Raw genomic sequence first — 19,148 nt, 5'->3', positions numbered from 1 at the left:
CGAGTAGTTTTGTTTCTGGTGGTGCCTGCTTTAGTCGTCGTCTCAGAAAAAAGAGTCGGCGTAAGGCGGCTGATGTAACATTGGCGACGTGAGAGTCCCATCTAAGGTCATGGGTTAAAGTTACGCCCAGATATTTCTGTTGATTCACGACTGTCGAGGGAGTGTTATTAACGGTGTAGCAAAACGTTGATATCTGATGTTTTCTGGTTATTCTCAAAAGGGCTGATTTTGTTGTGTTCAAGGTCATCTGCCAGTCGGAGCACCAATCGGACACTGTTTGTAAAGCACTGTTAAGCGATAGATGGTCTTGGGGGGAATTGATTTCTTGGTAAATAATACAATCATCCGCAAATAGCCTTATGTTAACACTAATATTTTTAGGTAAGTCATTGATGAATATTAAAAATAAGATAGGTGCCAAAACACTACCTTGGGGTACACCCGATGTGACTTTGACTATGGATGACCTTTCTTGATGAATTTGAACGTATTGTGATCGGTTGGACAAGTAGTCTTTAATCCAGTCACTGATTGCGCCTTTTCCTATGGTTGCTTCTAGTTTCTTTAATAGTTTTGTGTGAGGTACCCGGTCGAATGCTTTCGAGAAATCCAGCATTATAAGGTCCGTTTGTTTCTGGTGGTCTACGCTTAAGGAGAGGTCATGAATCAATTCAATAAGTTGGGTGACAGTTGACATACCTTGACGAAAACCGTGCTGATATGGTGATAAAATATACTCATGGGCAAGAAAAGTTGTTATGTGTTTCAGGATAATATGTTCAAGTAATTTACATGCGGTGCTTGTCAGGGAAATCGGTCTGAAGTTGGAGGCTTCTGCTTGGCTGCCGCTTTTGCGTACGGGGATTACTTTTGCTATTTTCCATTCGGCGGGTAGCGAGCTAGTTGACAAAGATTTGGTAAAAATTATGCACAGATACTTGGCCATCCATTCAGCGTATCTTTTGAGAAATACATTAGGTATATTGTCGGGTCCAGCCCCTTTTTTAGTATCAAGCATTAACAAAAGGTTGAGAACACCGGCTTCGGACACTGTAAGTGGGGGAAGTTGCTGGTTCAAAGGAATGCTTATGTCAGGACAGATTCCGTTATCTTCAGTAAAGACTGACTTAAAATGATCGTTAAACAGGTTGGCTTTCATTTTATTATCATCAGGGGAAGCAATGTTGGAGTCACATTTTTTAGGGCTCAAATAATTCCAAAATTTTTGGGGAGATGTTTTCAAAAACATAGGGAGCGTATGGCTAAAATACGTATATTTGGCTGATTTTACTTTTCTTTTCATACTCGTTAGCGCTAAGCTAAGATTGTTTCTAAGTTCAGGGTCACGTTTAGCCTTAAGCTGTTTTCTAAGCCTCTTCACTTTGCGTTTCGCATGAATAATGTCTCGTGTTATCCATGGATTTTGCTTTTTAATTTGTTTCTTTTTAGTTGGCACATAGTTATCAATGCAATGTGATACGATAGCCTTAAATGTTTCCCACAGTGTTTCTATATCTGTGTTTATGTTGTTGCCTAGGTGTTCAAACGAAGCAAGCTCAAAAGAAAGATGGTCTGTCACACTGGTATCGTCAGCATTGTTAAAATCGGGATAAGTAACAAAAGATTTGAGTTGGGTATGGGTGTCTGACGTAGGAACAGTGCACAAAATAATACTGTGATCTGACATCCCATCCAAAATGTCAACTTCAGCTTTGTCCGATGGAAAATGTTCACTTAGAAATACCAGATCAAGGATGCTTGAACAGCTTTTTTGTACGCGGGTAGGTTGAGTGACCATTTGGGAAAGATTAAACGTTAAAATCGTGTCGATAAGTATCTCGGAACACGTGGAGTGATGCTGCATGGTCTGCCAATTTATATCAGCTAGATTAAAATCACCAAGTAGCACAAGTTTCGCCCCTAGAACGTGCAGGCGCATGTAGTCATAAAGAGATTGCAGGGTATTACATTCGGATGAGGGACTGCGATAAACACAGCCAACAAAAATTGGGCGAGGGGCATAAAGTAGCTTACAGAACACTGCCTCGACTCCAATCACTTCTGGCAGGGCTACAAAGGGGATATCGCGTTTTATTAGAATGCCCACACCACCGCCCCGGGACTGTCGATCTTTGCGCACTATCGCATAGTTAGGAAGCGCCACCTCAAAATCTTTGATATCCTTTGTTAGCCAAGTTTCAGTGAGCGCTAAAAAGTCGGGCTTGATGCTTAGCGCCAAAGATTCTAACGATGCTACGGGTGTTCACGATGATGCTACGGGTGTTCACATTTACAAAAGTTATTTCTTTCGCTGTGGTGCGCGACGTGGACGTTGGGATCGCGTTGCTGTTTCCTCGTTTTTTTCCTCTTGAGATGCTCGGGGCCTCGTGCTAGTCATGACTAGCACAGCGTCATTTGTTTCTTCATCCCACCTGTATAAGTCTTCATTTACCCGTAGTTTGTCGTAAAGCAAGGATACTTTATCTCCAGATTCTTTTCGCGGTTTTCTAACTTTCCATAACTTTTTCCGGATATCACGTATCCTAGTGGAAAAATCCTCTCCAATCGAGAAATTTGTTCCTTTTAGCTTCTGGCAGTTCTTTAGGATCAGATTCTTGTCTCGGAAGTCTAGTAGTTTAAGGATAACTGGTCTCACTTTTTTCCCGTCAGGTTTTCCAATTCTGTGAATGCGTTCGGTGTCAACCGGCTCAACTTTCAAAATTTCTTTAACAATTTTCTGATTTACAGCTTTTTCTAATATGTCAGCATTTTCTTCTGCTTCCTCAGGCACGCCATACACTAGAAGGTTCGACCTCCTTGAGCGATTTTCCAAGTCGTCCAGCTTCATTTCTAAGGCTGATACTGTTTTCTGAAGCTGGACTACCTGAGCCATGCAAGAAGAAACTTTGTTATCTAAGGAAGTTAACCGTTCCAGTTTATTGTCGATGGCTGTTAATCGCTGTTCTTTGATTTCCTTTAGGTCCCCTGTGATTATTTGAAGCTGCTTAAAAAGTTCGTCGAGATCGGGCCCCGGGTTGGTCTCAACGTCCCCACCTAGTATAAGTAATTCCTTGAAATAGGTATACACATCGCACAACATTGGACAAAGTAGCCGAGGGCACGGCAGCACAACTAAACAAAGGTTGTTGGATCGAATACATTTGCCGTAACGTTTTCTCACCTGCAAGAAGTAAACAAACGGGTTCAGGTTGCGCATGCCGGGTGAGCTGCCGTGCCCTATGCCGTGTCGGTTTCTGCTGCCAGGCTTTATAGGTTCCCAAGGTGTCCGCAGCGCCGCCGTTGCGTCCTGGACTTCCGCCGGAAGACTGAGGGTCATCGAGGCATGACGGTCCAGGACCCAATCGCAATTTCTTGCGATCAGCTGCGCACTCGGTCCGTGGAAATCGTGATGACTGCGCAGGTCCGTTGTGTTTCTTCGATACTGCAGCACCGGCGCATCGTTCCCTGCTTGTATGAAGAGCAGGGGAGCGTTCAACTGCAAGAAGTAAACAAACGGGTTCAGGTTGCGCATGCCGGGTGAGCTGCCGTGCCCACCCGGCAGCTTCATGACGTAGTTTGAATGAGTCAACGATATAAGGCGCGTTCGTAGCATTTCATCCTGTCTCGGTTTTGTGGTGTAGTGGGAAGAGCACCATGTACCTCGTGTTCCGCCCACAGGGTCGTGGGATGGAAACCGGGCACCGCTAACTATTATTTTTTTATAGTGCAGGGGGAGGGGTGAGGACAACGCCGTATGGAGGAACAAGGCGAGTGAATGAGATGCAGTCGCATCTAAAACACCTTATACAGACGCACAGTGTCATGGTTGGCCAATGGGGAACTCGAACTGCGCACCAAATTTGACTTCTCCTACGCTTCAAATTTTGTGGATGCAGCTACTTATAATTTGCAGCAAAAAGTACCAGCTACTTACAAAAGACACGTGAGAGACGCCCAGGATGATGATCGAAGTGGCCTTGCCCTAACTGATCAGCTTTAGCGCGAGGGAAAAATAAATCCCAGTCAATGCGGCGAGAAAGACCTTCATCCAAATACGTTTATTTTATTACTACAGCAGCGTCATACCTTGTTTGTTGAATATCCTCTATATTAGACACCAGCGGCCCACATAAGTCGACATCACCGCGCTGTTCTCCCCCCGTGGAAACCTCAAAACAAGCCTCCTGCGCGCATGTTTGGCAGTGACAGCAAGTGCAGATTTCTCACTGCAAATCCATCAAATACCGTCAACTGATCGAACTTACACAAGCGCTCCGGCTCTGCAAAGGTTGGAGGGATGTGCAAAAAGTGTCGCAGAAATAACATCTTACACGGGCGCGCGCCTTTACGAACGAAACACATCAGAGACCAGAAAATGCTGTTAGTGGCTTTTTCTTGCTTTTTCTTCTTTTGAAAAGCAGTCAGCATGCCCTGTAAAATGAATTGGTCAGGTTTAACACTTGTAAACTTTGTTATTATTACCGAAAGATTTGGTTAGCTTGGTTCTGCGACGTTGATGCACGCGGTGTTTCGTAAAAGTTAGGCTGCTCGATTATTGGATTCAGCCAGTCACTTGCGCTGAAGCGCCCGTACAAACGCCCCAGCCCTCGCTTCATTCACGGGAAGACTGGGCGACCAACCGCCTGCGAAGCCGCAGCTAAACCCTCGCCTAGTGTCGTGGTTCCGCAGCGGCAAGGCTGCAAGTGAGGGCAGCTGCGACACCGATCTCGTGGGGTGATGTCACACCTGCTGCATTTGCTCTCCGGTGGCTAAAGGTCATTTCAACGTGATGAGTGACCTTGTAAGGCAAGACGTAGGACTGATTTACCAAGGGTCTATGTCGTCCACCTGGCGCAGATGGCGGGCCAACGATTTCGAAGTCTGCGCGGTCCCACCGCACCGCATCCCCCCCAAAGAAAGTAGGCTCGGGCAGCGGCAGTTCGGGATCGTCGCTCACCAGCCCCACGTCGAGCAGCCTGACCTCGGAGGAGACCCCACTGTCGCCCCAGAAACGAAAAGGTGCGCGGGCGGGTGGCCTTCTCCTTGAACATGCGCGAAGTTTGGCGGGATGCAGTCATATTGAAGAACGACACGAGATAATGCAGTTTGATCATGTCGCTCCTGGGCAGATTGGGGATCATTCCTTAGAATTACCGCTACGAGGTCCAAGAAATACCTTTCTCGTAAGACATGAGGGCATAGAAGTCGTCGGAAGGGACAAAATGATAGACACTGGGGGAAAAATAGGTACACGTTTGGCGTGTCAAACAAGCCTTCATCGGCTAGACAGGTGCCCAGCGTTTCTAAGGGAAACTAATTGCTCCAAGTACAAAGCCACGGAACGCCTGGTAGCGTCCTTCTGATCTTCAATCTCAGCCAAAGTAAAGCAAGCGCGTCATGTAGTTTCGCGGCACCGACAGATGCGCAACATCGTCAGCCGAACCAAATAACGGCCGGGTACGGTACACCGGCCGAAACATGTCCGCATGCGCACGTGTGCTGGATACTTTACCGGGACCAGTTCTCCGCTCTGAAACAACCCTTTAATGTCTCGCAGCCTTTCGAGAGCAGCGCGAATCGTTTGTCAGGCGTAACTAAATACTACGAAAAGCACTTTGTGAGGTACGGATTCTAAACGGCATGCAGCTGGAGCTTCGGTTTACGTCAATTCCCACAACACAAGGATTCGTCAATTTTGCATTATTGTGCATGACCAGTCTATTTCAATGCAAGGACTCTGGCATGACAAAGCCGCCCGCGATAACAGTGTTTAAATTTCCACATTTGTACGCAGCAGAAGGTTAGGTTATTTCCTAACTGGCCGCTGCTCTAGACACTGCTGAGGGAACTCCTTCAGTAGCGCAAGTAACCAACTGACACATGCGTCTTTCTTAGCTCCACCAGACGTTATGCGACAGAAGAAAACCTCGGCGGTGAAAGTCTTGGTCAACTTGTTTCCTCGGGTAAGTACTACGCGTGGTTCCACCTGATTCTTGGCTCCGAAATAGCATGCACGTGCAGATCTTGTCCAAATGACCAATGATTCAAACTTAGGTCACACCACTATAGAATACTCCACGTGGTAATGGACCACGAAGACATTTAAACCCAGTTGCACCCAGGGGGATATAGGCTGAAACCACGGAGCTGTCTCTTGTGTCGGCTCGAAAGTCAAGGGCTGCTCGCCCGAGAACGGCAGCGTCGTCTCTGCGCAAATTCTTTTGTTCACGCAAACGAATCGGCCGCTAAACGTCAGCGCCGGGAGGCTCCTTTGCTTAGCGGGGAAGAGGTGAACCTACAAATTCGAGACCACCGCGCCCTCTACCGTTGGTCTGCGAACCAATTTCTGTGAGACCACCGGCGGGTCTGAAAACCTGTCCCTAAAACTCCGCCGATGGTCGTACGGCATGCATGGGTACCCCCGCGTGCCGCACGAGCTTCAGTAGAGTTGCGAAAAGCATCGGCTTACAACAGGTCTGCTGTTCCAATTGTTTGTGCGTTTATTACAAATACGTACGTGAGTCGTGAACCCCTTTAACTCCAACACTTCCCGTTCGATGCCGCTTCCGGCTAAAACGCATATAATAAAGCCAGGAAGCACCAAAAGTCAGCAGAGATTTCGATTTGCGAAGTTGCGTATGAACTTCGCTTATCCGACCAGTGTATGCGCTCTTGAAGAGTAGGGTTTCCCCTCCGAATCTGATCGTTGCCTCGCTGTTAGGAAAACACACATTGCTGAAGCAATGTTCTTGATGTCTTAACCCCCTGAACAAGGAGTAAAATCCCGAAAACTAACGATAAGGAGCACCATGAGACGTAGTGCCCGTCCTCAAGCCCATCACTAGCGTGGGAATAGAAGGGGGAGTCTTTATGAATATCCGAGTTCTTATGAATGGTTGGATAGTGAGCGCACTCGTTATTCTCCTACTCGTAGCCACGTGAGCTGGTCATTATACGACTCTTCGGATGCCACGATGTGCGAGCGTACTCTGTTTTAGAACTCCGTGTAACAACCTGAATCCAGAAAAGCCCTCTCTCTCTTTTATCTTCTCTTCTATTCGCTGCAGAAATTGGCGACTGTTTTGTATACCTCCCCATTCATCGTGTCACCGCTGCAACTAGCCTATTCTGCGTGTGCGTTTTAACACAAAGCCGGGTCCACTGCGTTGCTCGAGAGAGCGCGCGAGCGAGAGAGAGAGAGAGAGAGAGAGAGATTTAAAGATAGAGAGAGGGGGTACAACGTCCTTTTTTCGCAGATCCCGAAGGTGACCACGCTTCTGCTCGAGTTCTTCATCAAGCGCGAGAACCGGCTGTCGGTGCTGCGCGATCCGCTGTCGCACTTCTGCCAGGAGCAGTCGGTGCTGGCGGCACAAGACTGCCTGCAGAAGCTGCACCAGCAGTTCGTCACCTACCAGGACATCCGGGACATGGTCGATAACCTTATGGGCCTGCACTGCCTGTGCCTGAACCGGGCGCCCGCCACGGCGCGAAGCCTGGGCCTCGTCATCCGCAAGCTCATCATCATCGTCGGCGAGCTCGCCACCTCGCTCGAGAAGATCTCCGAGGTGCCCGTCACAGACTGGACAGCTGCCGGAAACGCCATCGCGACGCGCACCGACGAGGCGAGCAGCAGCACACTCTTCTTGTATATGGCCATTGGGAGCTAGAGGAAAGGGCAGTTACGTTGATCCTTAGGTATAAGCTCACACTGAAAACTAACCTAGGTGAGTATAAACGCACGCGGACCGACGTGCCGTCTGAAGACTCCCCACGTCGCCTGCAAAAAAAACCGATTGGCCGCATATACGAAGCGGAAACCACATGGACCGAGTGTTGCGCCCGACGCGACGAGCGAAGCGGCGGGTTTCCTCAAACGCTCGTCTTAACGGTACACTGAAGTGATTTGTAAACATTGCAGGATTACTAGCGCCAATTGTAGTCCAGAGTTCATAGGCCATGTTTCGACCACTGTGAACGCGTTTAATCGAATTTATTTAGTAGAAAAATCAACCCGAAAATGTTATCCTCCTCTCTGCACCCTCACCAATTTTGTGCGGCGTTTTCGTGTGACGTCAGGAGGAGATGAGCTGGCAATTGGCTGCGCTACTGCACAGCTCGCCGACCTTCCGACAGAGTCAGTCGTCCCAGCGTTTAGTCCGCCGGCTGCCGACGGGTCGTCGCAATTCCCTCGCTCAGTTGAAACTAAGCCACAACACGTTTGCGAATGGAAGAATGTGCCTTTCTTTACTTTGTTAGTTTGTACACTGTATCAAGCTCCGAGTACGGGTCGCTCCGCACAAGCGCTGCACAAGTGCACATGCGAAGCTTCGCTGACACGCTAGTAGGAAACTCTAAGGCCACTTGAAGGTGGGAGAATAATCAATATAGGTACTTAAAATCAACTGAAACTGTTACCGTACAGCGCAAAACTAGGCAGCAGGAAGCCCTTTTTTGCGCTGTGTGAACAAGCACAGTGGTCAGCAGCACGACCACATATCTGCGAACGCTTTTCCGTCTAAGAAATGACATTGCTAGACGTGAGATATTGTGGAAGTTTGGGGGACGCTTACTGCGCGAGCGCTATGCAACAAATAGTCGCTTAAACTACTTGAAATGCTAAAAATAAATAAAAGTGTAAACTGGTTGTACATTATATACCTTGTATATCCAAGCTCTTCAGCGTTGGCTCGTGGCCGAGACCTTAAAGATGGACCTGCCCGTTTCACCCCACGGTATACGATTTTTGTGCGTACCTAGTGACAACAGTGTGTCGTATGACCTCATCATGGCTCAAGGATTGCATGCCATTTGGAGGTCCAGGACGGCGGTGCGCCACGCAGACCCACATGCCCTCACTGTGAGCAAATACTTCGCCCAGAGTATTAGTTTGCTCTACAAAGTGCACAAGTTGCAGGCGCCCGATATGGAATGGCTACCTGTACAAGAAGAACTGTGTACGGTTGATGTTTATTTTAAGTTTTTCCGTCAGCCGAAGTTCGGCCGACGGTTTTTAATCTGTCCGTCACGTGTATTTCGTGTGAAAAAAAGGTATTTAAAAGAAAGAAAGGCTCGTGGCCGAGTGGTCTGTGGCGCTGGGTGAAATTGTTTTGTCGCAAGTTGGAATCCCCGAAAGGGCATGCCTTTTTTTGTGAGTTGATTTTTTTCGTTTGCGGCCGATGTCTTCTAAACTGAGCTCACCATTTTTGGGCCGTAACGTTCACACTGCAGCACGAACGAGTTCGCAGAATCTGCGCATACTGACACTAACGCGCTAACAAGTTCTCGTTGGCGTACTGTTGCCACAAGCACTGAATACTTGCGGAAACTGGGAACAGGCCAGAATCAGCATACCCTTGGCCTGGTGCGAACACGCTTTTTACCATACAGGCATCAGAGAGTCAAGCTCTGAACACGCGGGAGAAGCGCATGGAATTTGAGCGTCTGCGGTGACGCGGAGAGTGTTCATCCACTGCGTAGGCCTCGGCTAGTGATTGCTACGATTCCAAGCCATCCTGGGAAGCTTATCTTAGGCATTTTACAGCCGACAACATCGCAGAAGCGCGGTACGACGATTCCTGAGATATCGAGAATGCCCATCCAATGATGCAACCGGATGTCAAGCATGTTGTGTTACAGAACCTTGGGCATCGTCCTTTCTTTCCCTTTCATTTCCCGTATCCCCACCCCCCCTGAGTAGGGTAGCCAACCGAACAGTGTTTTGGTTAACCTCCCTACCTTTCCTGTACTATTTTTTCCTTCCTTCCTTCCAATCAAGGTGCATCTCCTCCTGTCGTCACGGCCTTGGTGCGGCCGCCACAGACCGCGCATGGTAGTTTTAAAGCAAAGCTTTTTACCTCTACCCTCCAAGGGTTCTTTCGCGACCGTTGGTGTCACCAGAAAACTCAGCGAACAAATAAAAGAATTTGCTGGCACCGCCGGGAATCGAACCTGGAACTAATAGACAAACAAAGCGAGAGCGCGTCGTCTTACCGATTTAGCTACGAGCCCAATGGAAGGCTGGGAAGACAGGTGGTGTACTCACCAAGCACATCTACGGGTTTACCCCCTGCGTTCTCGCTGAATGCCACGTGAAAGCGTCACGCGACAACTCACGCCCCTCTAGCGGCCCTGTGCACACCTTGCTCATGTGCTAACAGTTACAAAAATTAAAGGAAGCTGACACCCATGCATGGCATCTCACTTCTAGTACCCCTATGTGCTAAAGCCTATGGCCTCCAGTTTTCACATAAACAATCACAGCTCCTTGTCGTCCACCCTCATCCAAACCAAGGAATACATTCAAATACTCCATGATGGCCAAGCCATGACTCCAAGCTCCAGCATCAAGATCCTGGGCCTACATCTCGAGGGTAACACCAAGAGTGACGTCTTCTTGCAGCGCCTCAAAAACAGCATTAATCAAATCATATACATGATCAGGCGAGTTTCCACCAAGAAGCGAGGACTGAAGGAATCCGGTACCTTTCAATTAACTGAAGCTTTTGTCCTCTCGAGAGTTACTTACGTCAACCCCCTGTCTTCTTCTCGACAAAGAAGACATAGAGATGCTTTATATAATGATTAGAAAGGCGGTCGAGCAGGCCGTTCATCTTCTCATGAGTGCGTCCACACAGAGCCTGCTTAGCACGGGGCTCCACAACGCGGTGGAAGAGCTGATAGAAGGCCATCTTTCTAACCAGAAGGTCCAACTCAGAACTGCGATGGGTAACCGTATGCTTCACCAATTGGCTGGGCAGCCCAGAATGTCAGTCCACTTGACGTACTTCCAGACTCTTGGCGACTAAAACTAAAGATGCTCCCTTTGCTTAGACATATCAACCCCTCACACGACGAAGGTCACCGAAAAGCACGGGCTCAAGCGCAAAACACCACCCTCGGTTGGGATCATGCAGTTATCTACACAGACGTCACCAAACAACGTGGGCAGCAATACGCCATCATCGTGGCTATCTCCTTGCGTGTACCTCGCTTAGGACCCAACACAGGACGGCAGCAGAAAAGGCTGCCGTCATGTGTCTCGCTCAACCAGGGGTTATGAGGGTAGTCATTGATTCCCAGCAAGCCTACTCGAATTACCAGTAGAGTTGGGTGTCCTGAGCTGCACTGCGCGTCCTAAAAAACCACTCCCCAAACGGTTCCATTAAGCTCATCTGGACACCCCCTCACGCTTCAATGGAGGGCGACTAATACACCCACCCAACAAGCCTGCGCTTTACCTCCCGTGCTATGGAGCTGCACGAGGACAGTCACCCGCTTGTCACGTTCAGGGAGATAACCCAGCGTTATCGCATTCTGAGACAGACCATACCTTCGCCTTACCCTGACCTTTTCAGAGAACAACAAACTACCATACGGCTCATACAATCCGGGCTCCTTTGCACAGCCTACGCGTCTTCACTTAATATATCCGAATCGCGACGACGCTGAATGTAAATTTTGCACAGAAGTAGGAACACTCCACCCCGTAATCGGGCTGTGCGACTTTAGCCCTGAGCACCCTCCTTTCTTTGCGTCAACTACCCAACAAGAGCAATGGGAGATGCTGCTGTCGAGGCCCTCTCTACCTACCTAGTTTCAGCGATGTATACAGAACACAGGCCGCGCGGACTGCATATGGGCCCCACAGAAGAAGGAATCACTCCCCAGGGCTTCGCTCTGGGCCGTTCAGAAATCTGAACAGAAGTATTTCTTCCTCCTCCTCTTTCTCTGGAGCAAATCTCGTCACCTTCGTACGCGGCGCAGAGACGGAGAAGACAGATCGTATAACACCGAGTTGGAGCTTACTGTAATGTTATAAAAAAAAGTTTCCACTCTTGTGCTACACCAATACAACTCAACCAAACACCGTTCATGCTTCATGCATTGATTTCACCTTAACAAGAATATCTATTTGAAGTAATAAATGGTGGGATTAAGTGCATTTCACTTCTCTCTGGTTTTGCTATTTGTAGTGCGATGTGAGTGAATTTAAGTGACGTCGCATGGGAAATCGTAATGGGTGCCGTTTACAGCTTTGCTTTCTAACCACATTCACGGGGTGGATTGGCGCGATTTTTTTTTTCTTCTTTCGCGCTTCATAAAATGATTACAGACTTATCAACCCGATAGACGTTTAAAAGTGTGTTAATTTGAGCCAGTCTACGCAGTGCAAGCAAAACCGGCAGCTTGGCAAATTCACTTCAGCGTCCAAGCTTAAATCGCTCGCTGAGACAGCCACATGAGAGCGATCGCGCGAGCGACGGCGAAACGCGATCCCGATATTACCGCACTGCGCCCAGTATGACTATCGAAGTACACACGGCCTGAAGGTTTTTTTTGTCTGTATTTGTCACAAAAACTGGAAATAAACGTATTTCCGTAAGCAGGGGGTCGTACGTTTGTAGGTTGCACTTTGCCGCCTCTCGCTCCCTCCTTTCGTTCTATCCCTCTGGCGAAGTAGCGCCCCTTACGGTTCTCCTATTTTCTAGTCGCTGAGGCCACGTCCGGGGTGTGAGCAGTTTTTTTGGCGACACAGACCCGAGCGAAGTGGTGAGCGACTTGGTCCACGGCGAAAACTAGTTCGTCGCTAGTCGCATTGCTCCCTAAATCGCTTGCAAAACCCCTTCCTATGGTTAGCGCTTGACACCTTTCTCGATCCGTGCTGGCTGTATTGAGCAAGCGCTCAATGACACGCAACGTCAGCATGTCAAGTGAACTCCGCCCCTGTCTCAGCCCCTACAACCCCGATTTAGAAAACAAAGAAGGGACAGGTATTGTCTCTTCTCAACCAGTTTCGTCGAAAGCCACCGCTGGCTTTGCTATAGGGATGAGTTTGGGCGAAATGTGACCTATTTGCAACAGATTACCTCATAGCATGAGTGCTGCAGCTGCGCTCTGTCAAAAGGCCTCGATTTTGTTGGTGGCAAAAGCATTAATGTAAGAAGAACCGCGATGCTGAACGCGGCCATACGCATATCAGTCACGAATGCATTGCATCCCACTCCGTTCACTCCCACTTCAGCAGTCGACACAGCTGTATGAATTCTAGTCATGACGATTGTGTTGTTACCAAACAGCCAATGGCCCCGGCAAGGAATTCTGTCAAAAGAAAGTTACGACGGCCGCTATTAACAACCGCCCACTACAACACCGCGTCGCGGGTATACATGGGACTTTGACGGCATCGTAGTTATTCTGTCCTCATTCTGTGCTCTGTCACGTCACACGTAGATCAGATGTCACCATTGGAATAGCGCCCGCAAAGGCAATCTACCACCGGAAAAAGGCTACAAACAAACCGACTCCCATAATAGTTTACTTGTCATTTTACGTTTACGTGCCGAAGCTTACAGGTGCTAACCAAGGATGCTTTTTGGTTAGCCGATATGACAACTATCAGAAACCGGGGCTCTGATGATAGAAAAAATTCGTTGACTTTTGCCATTGATATACTAACACTACGGAAGCAGTGGACCTGGTGGTCTTCGCAATCTTTAACCTTGCTTTTCTTAGGTCTGCCACCCTTCAAAAAACTCTGGGTTAAAAAGCATGGCCTTCTCCATGCAACCGGAGTCAAATAAGTCTACAATCCCTCTCCTAAAGTCGGAAATCGAAACTCTCAATGTCTGGAGCCGAAGTCCACTTCAACTCAGCCAGAGTTCAATGCCAACGCCCGCGCTGCAAACCCGAAGAAAACGCTGAGAAGAAAATGCTGATTGCGATGATAGCGCAATCGCATAGACGCGGATTGCATAACCCGAGGGACCGAGCTTTGATTCCAATCACGAGGAAGCGTGTTTTTTTTTGTGAGGTGCGCATTTCCCTCACCTGCTCGTGACCTCCCTGCCTCTTCACCCCTTTCCCTCACACTTCTGGGCCAACTTTTACCTCTCCACTTTGCGAAAGATATTATTGTATTAACGATCCGCACTTGCAGAGCTCAAGCTTAAACAGCTCGGTTTGTAACTTCAACTGCAATTTTCTGACACAACAAGGCATAAAACGAAACAGTGATGTGTTTGAGGTGAAAACTGTTTATGATGTGGATATATCAAACGCTCACGACGTGACAGGCATAGAAAAGCAGGTTCATTTTCAAATTTTGCTACAGTTTGTTTCGGCTCACCTCATAAGCAAGCAAGCTATTTGTGGAAAATCTTCGCATCGCCGTGACCCTAATATTATCTGCATGCCTGTCCTTTCCAGATGAAAATATCTGCACAGCCACGGTTCACGAAGTTCATTCCAAAGATCCGAGATCTCAAATCCGTAAAGCTTCTCGGGGCAGGAGGGTTTGGGTAAGCACTGTGATGTGTGTATTTTTTGTATTGTCATTACCCATTAAAATGAACTCCCGATCAGCATATTCCTGTTCCAATTAACTGGGATTGTTCATGCCACTACCGTTTACATAAAAAAAACTAAAGTTTCCCTTAGTGCCCTTGTAATCAGCTTAAAGAAAATCTTTCTTATCACTCCGTAACACGTATCTTGCAGCCTACACTTGCTGCGTTTGTAAATTCGACGCACGCGGCCTCGCCTTTTCTTTTGTTCACCCACAGCGCCGTGTACAAGGCGAGGTACAAGCCGGCCAACTTGGTCTGTACAGTGAAGCTGATCGCCGTGGACAGATTCAGCCGTCCCAGACAGGCGTGCATTGACAAGGTTGTCGCGTCTGTGGTGCGCAGCCCCTTTATCGTCAAGTACTACGCCTGCTTCGCTACCAAGGTGCGAACGCTCCTCCCTCTTCCGTACTCGCTTCTTTAATTCTCGATGTCATCGCTCCCGCTGAGGAATTGCTGCCCTTCGTGGTGCACTAACAAATTACTCGAACGTAGCTAAACTTACAAAAATTGAGTAAGGGCGGGTAGTGATAGCACTCCTTAAGGCAGGTACAACTGTAAGACCGCAAGAAGCTGTGTGACAAGGTTCGTGCCAGTTTATCTGTTCCGAGGTGGACTGAGCTAATGCCGTTTTTATTCGGTAATTTTTGTCGTTTTGTCTAAATGCGGCATGACGCAAATCTGAGCTAGAGTTTCTTTAATTATGAGGATATACAAAACAAGAAGAGCTACGGCGTGAGCAGACGGCCTCCTGGTCCGATTCCGAGGATGCCTCGACCCCTTCCCGCTTCGACCGCCTTTGGTCACACTCGGCGACGTCTGATCAAACGCGAGAAGTTACCGTGGTTGTAGTTGTCGTCGCTGTCGTCGGCGTCAACACAAATGGTACCAAAATGGCCGCCGCTGTTAATAGAAAATAAAGTGGGTTCGTTTGGGATTTGAAGCCGGTTCGCAGGACCAGCAGCTAAGTGCTCTAACCACGGCCGGCACACTGGTAGGATGTAACAAGAATCAGCCTGATGTGCGTGTTGTTGTACGTGCACGTGGCGCAGCACGTGTAGAACGGGTGGAGGCGAATGAGAGCTCTGGCTTTGGGGAGAGATCCCCCGCGTAGTGCGGTCAGACCGCCTGTCGGACCAAGTTGCGCCAAAGGCGAAGAAAAGGACGAGAGAGACGCAAAGACGATTGAGTAGTAAGGAAGTCCTTCTTATTTGTAGGCTTTCGCCTTCACACCACGTAAACGTACCTAATAGCCAAGAGAAGTTTTATTCATTCCGTGTGTGGCCATGGTGGTTGCGTTGGTCTCCAATTCATAGTCATCTCCTCAGTTAGCAGCCGAACCACTTCTGCCCAATACTTCCACGCAAGAGCAGCGTCTCCACGTCAGCTAGGTGCTCTCACTGAGCACCAGCACCATGCTGTCTGCTGAGGGCCTATCATTTGAATTTTGTGAAGTTTTCTAAAGCTGCTCTAGTCGTCTGCACAAAGGGAGGGGAAGCTCCGGGAAGAAGAGTCCGTGCCTGATAATTAAAAAAGACGTCTCAGGCTTTGGCTGGCTGTGATTGTTACGTCTGGCACCACCAGACGTATAAATACATCCGTTCCTTTTAAACCAACCATAACGCAGAGCTTCACCTGGGAGATGTCGCCTCCGCACTAATAAAAATGTCATTCATAAGAACCCCTCAAAGAGGGGTCTTGTCACACTTGCTCTTCAACGCAGCCCTTTTCCAACTCTCACAGTAGCTTTCTCAAATACCGTAAATACCGTACCTTCGACACAGTTTGTACGGGGACGACATTATCCTTTGGACGGCTATAGGAAGCGATGTCCAGATTGAAGAAACATTTCAAACCGGTGCAGACATGGTCCTCGCTGCCGCGACTCAAGCTTGGCTCAATTGTTCTACAGCTAAATCCGAGCTACTTATTCTTCCCCCACCTCTCGTAAACCCCCAAGACCTCCTACCATCACTATAACTTTCGGCCAGAGCAAAATTCCTACGGTACCACGGATAAAGGTACTAGGGCTCCCAATACAACAAGTCGCGCGAACTTTCAATACTTTTCTGTCTTAACAAAACACCCAAATCTCTCAAACCATTAGCCTTCACCGATGCATAGCTCCGTGGCATCAGGGCCTCAAGGAGACAGAACGCCTACGATTCATTCGAGCTTTCATTTTCAGTTGCCTCACCTTCTCTCTCCCGCATCTCAATAACAGCAGTGCAGAACTGGAAAAAGAAACCGCCTGTTGCGTAAAGTTTACCCAGTCGCCCTGCAGGTACCTCGTAGCACTCACACTGCCAAACTAGAACTTGGCATCCACAACAATACTGCTGAGGAACTTATTGAGGCTCATCTAATGAATCTATACTCCCGTTTAGCATCATTCCCTGCGGGACTAACAATTCTCCGCCGATTACACATCCGCATCCCCATTTTCACTAATTGTGCTCACCCGATTCCCCCTAGCATTCGAGACAATATCCTAACCCGGCCGCTACCGGGCAACATGCACTCCACAAGCCTCGTCGCTCTAAAGGAACAACGCGCTCGTTACCTGGGACAAAAATACCCGATCAAATCGACAACCCACTATGTGGATGCCGCTAGCTGCAGAAATCACACAGCCTATGCCTTGGCGGTCATCAACAGTCCTAACTACCCCCACTCATATCTCTCACCATCCGCACCCACCTACCTACTGAGTTGGAAGAGGCGACAACAGCGCTACCACTTTCTGAGAGCTCTACACCAAACGTCATCTTGTCCGATTCTCAATCTGCTACACGGAACTTTGGCCGAGGGCGCATATCAGCGAAAGCTCTGAAAATTCTTCTGCGCCATTCCCCCAAAACGCCTGTGGAGCTCGTGTGGACACCAGCGCAATCCGGCTAAGGTGGTAAAGAGGCGGCCGATACAGCAGCTCGGGGTCTTACGGCCCGATCAGGGCCTTCTCTTACCCTTAACCACGGAGCGCAATCCACCTAAAATAGCCTTATTACGTACGTGGCTATCACCTCGTACCACCGCTGCCTCCGCCAGAAATACCCCCCCAGCCCACTACTTATTTTCTACAAAAGAAGAACGCTTGTGGCAGCTTCTTCAAACTATTACCCTCCTGTGCTGCGCACACCTTTATCGCATATACCCCGATCAGTACCCATCACCCCTGTGCCCCCATTGCGGAGATGTCGACACTATCTGCCACGCTATGTGGGCGTGTGCTTGAAACCCCTTACCCCTAATCCCCTCTGTTGATCAATTAAGTAAAGCTGTAGACTGGGCTAGTTGCTAGTTCATAGTGATCAAATGTAGTGCAGCAAAAACACACACGACAGAAAGAATACACACGGACGAGTGCTCGTTCTCTCTGTCTCGTGTGTTTGTAAGGACGAGCGCTCGTTCTTTCTGTCCCGTGTGTTTCTTCTGCGCTACATTTTATCACTTTTGATCAATGGGAGGCGGAGTTGGGCCGCTCTGACATCGGGGTCCAGAAAACCTTAGTGGAACTTGCTGCCGAAGGTCCCTACTCGCACCCAAATTGCATACTGCAATAAAGTATATATATTGCTCCTCCTGGCACCAGCTTGGCCAGGTTCGAGATAAAGAGAATGTGCGAAGATTTGTCCTGGAGTTCGATAGCGATGGTAGTAAAGGCGACACTGATGATGGGATATTAGTAGAAATTAAGAAGAAGAAATGGAAATAGGCAGTGCATGTAATGCGAAGGCAAGATAACCGTTGGTCATTAAGGGTAACAGAGTGGATCCCTCGAGAAGGCAAGTGTTGCAGGGGGTGACAGAACGTTAGATAAGCAGATGAGAGCAAGAAGGTTGCGGGGATCAACTGGTCGCAGGAAGCACAGGACCGGGATCATTGGAGATTATTGGGAGAGGCACTTGCCCTGCAGTGGGCGTGGATAGGCTGGTGGAGTAGATGATGGGAAACGACCTGGCAGTTGTAGTGGAAAAGTGGATGCATTACTACACAACTAATAACATTTCAACGTCAAGGGTTTCTGCGGTGCTCTGGCGCAGCCGGACGCCTGTGCTAGGTCTAGTTCGATGGAACTATTTTGACGGCTATCGTAATTGCTGGATGAGTAAACCCTCCGCTCTTGAGGTATCGACAGGAACCTGCATTTGGAAAGACTTCAGGAAGGGGGAGCAGGCACCACGTCGTCCAAATCGTGTTCCCAGGTTCGTGTGTGATGAAGTATTTGTGAAAGTCCAGGTATAATAATGTGTAAAGTCTGCTTGCAACGCCCTTGAACGGCGGCCCCGGTGGTACATAAGGCAGAATCGAGGCATTCGGAAAATCGAGACGCGCGGGAAAAAGTGCTACATGGTGTGCCCGAAGATATTTCACCGTTAAATGGGTCATGGCCCTGTTGACAACATAGAGTTCCATACAAATAACTAGAGGGGAAACTGGCGCTAGTGTCAACGCGAACATGGCAGCGGCGCTTACGCTTCAATGGGAATGATGGGTAGTTCTGGAACCAGATTGCGTAGGATCAAAACGGGCCTATGGCTACGCAAATTGTGTTTTATGACAAAAAACTCTTATTGCCCGGTTCTCTGTTTGTAAATAACATGATGAACAAGAACGTTAGTGACCAAGAACTGGTTTTGTACGAAATAAAACGGCGCGTTTAAATAAAAAGCAGACACGGAGTCGAGGAGGTTGTGGAGCAGGTTTGCCATTTGCCGCGAACTACAGCAGGACGCCAACTTTTTAAAAAACTATTTGTAAACGTTTCGGCGATGGTGGTTTGCAATAGGAAGAGAAACGTTTGTG

At 48.5% G+C, this 19,148-nt stretch overlaps 1 protein-coding gene across 1 annotated transcript in view; it reads left to right on the top strand.

The window, feature by feature from the left end:
• Positions 1-19,148, top strand: part of LOC144167932 (uncharacterized) — a 57,976-nt gene that overhangs the window by 5,675 nt on the left and 33,153 nt on the right. Inside the window, exons 2-6 of the mRNA XM_077697054.1 lie at positions 4,858-5,019; positions 5,905-5,963; positions 7,257-7,622; positions 14,206-14,297; positions 14,562-14,727. Coding sequence (XP_077553180.1) covers positions 4,858-5,019; positions 5,905-5,963; positions 7,257-7,622; positions 14,206-14,297; positions 14,562-14,727 — 845 coding nt within the window. The remainder of the gene's footprint in view (positions 1-4,857; positions 5,020-5,904; positions 5,964-7,256; positions 7,623-14,205; positions 14,298-14,561; positions 14,728-19,148) is intronic.

The sequence above is a fragment of the Haemaphysalis longicornis genome, unplaced genomic scaffold (assembly GCF_048455015.1).
Source record: "Haemaphysalis longicornis isolate Haplotype H1 unplaced genomic scaffold, Haemaphysalis longicornis Haplotype H1 scaffold_2, whole genome shotgun sequence".
NCBI classification, from domain to species: Eukaryota; Metazoa; Arthropoda; class Arachnida; order Ixodida; family Ixodidae; genus Haemaphysalis; species Haemaphysalis longicornis.
This window is presented reverse-complemented; position numbering and strand designations above follow the sequence as displayed.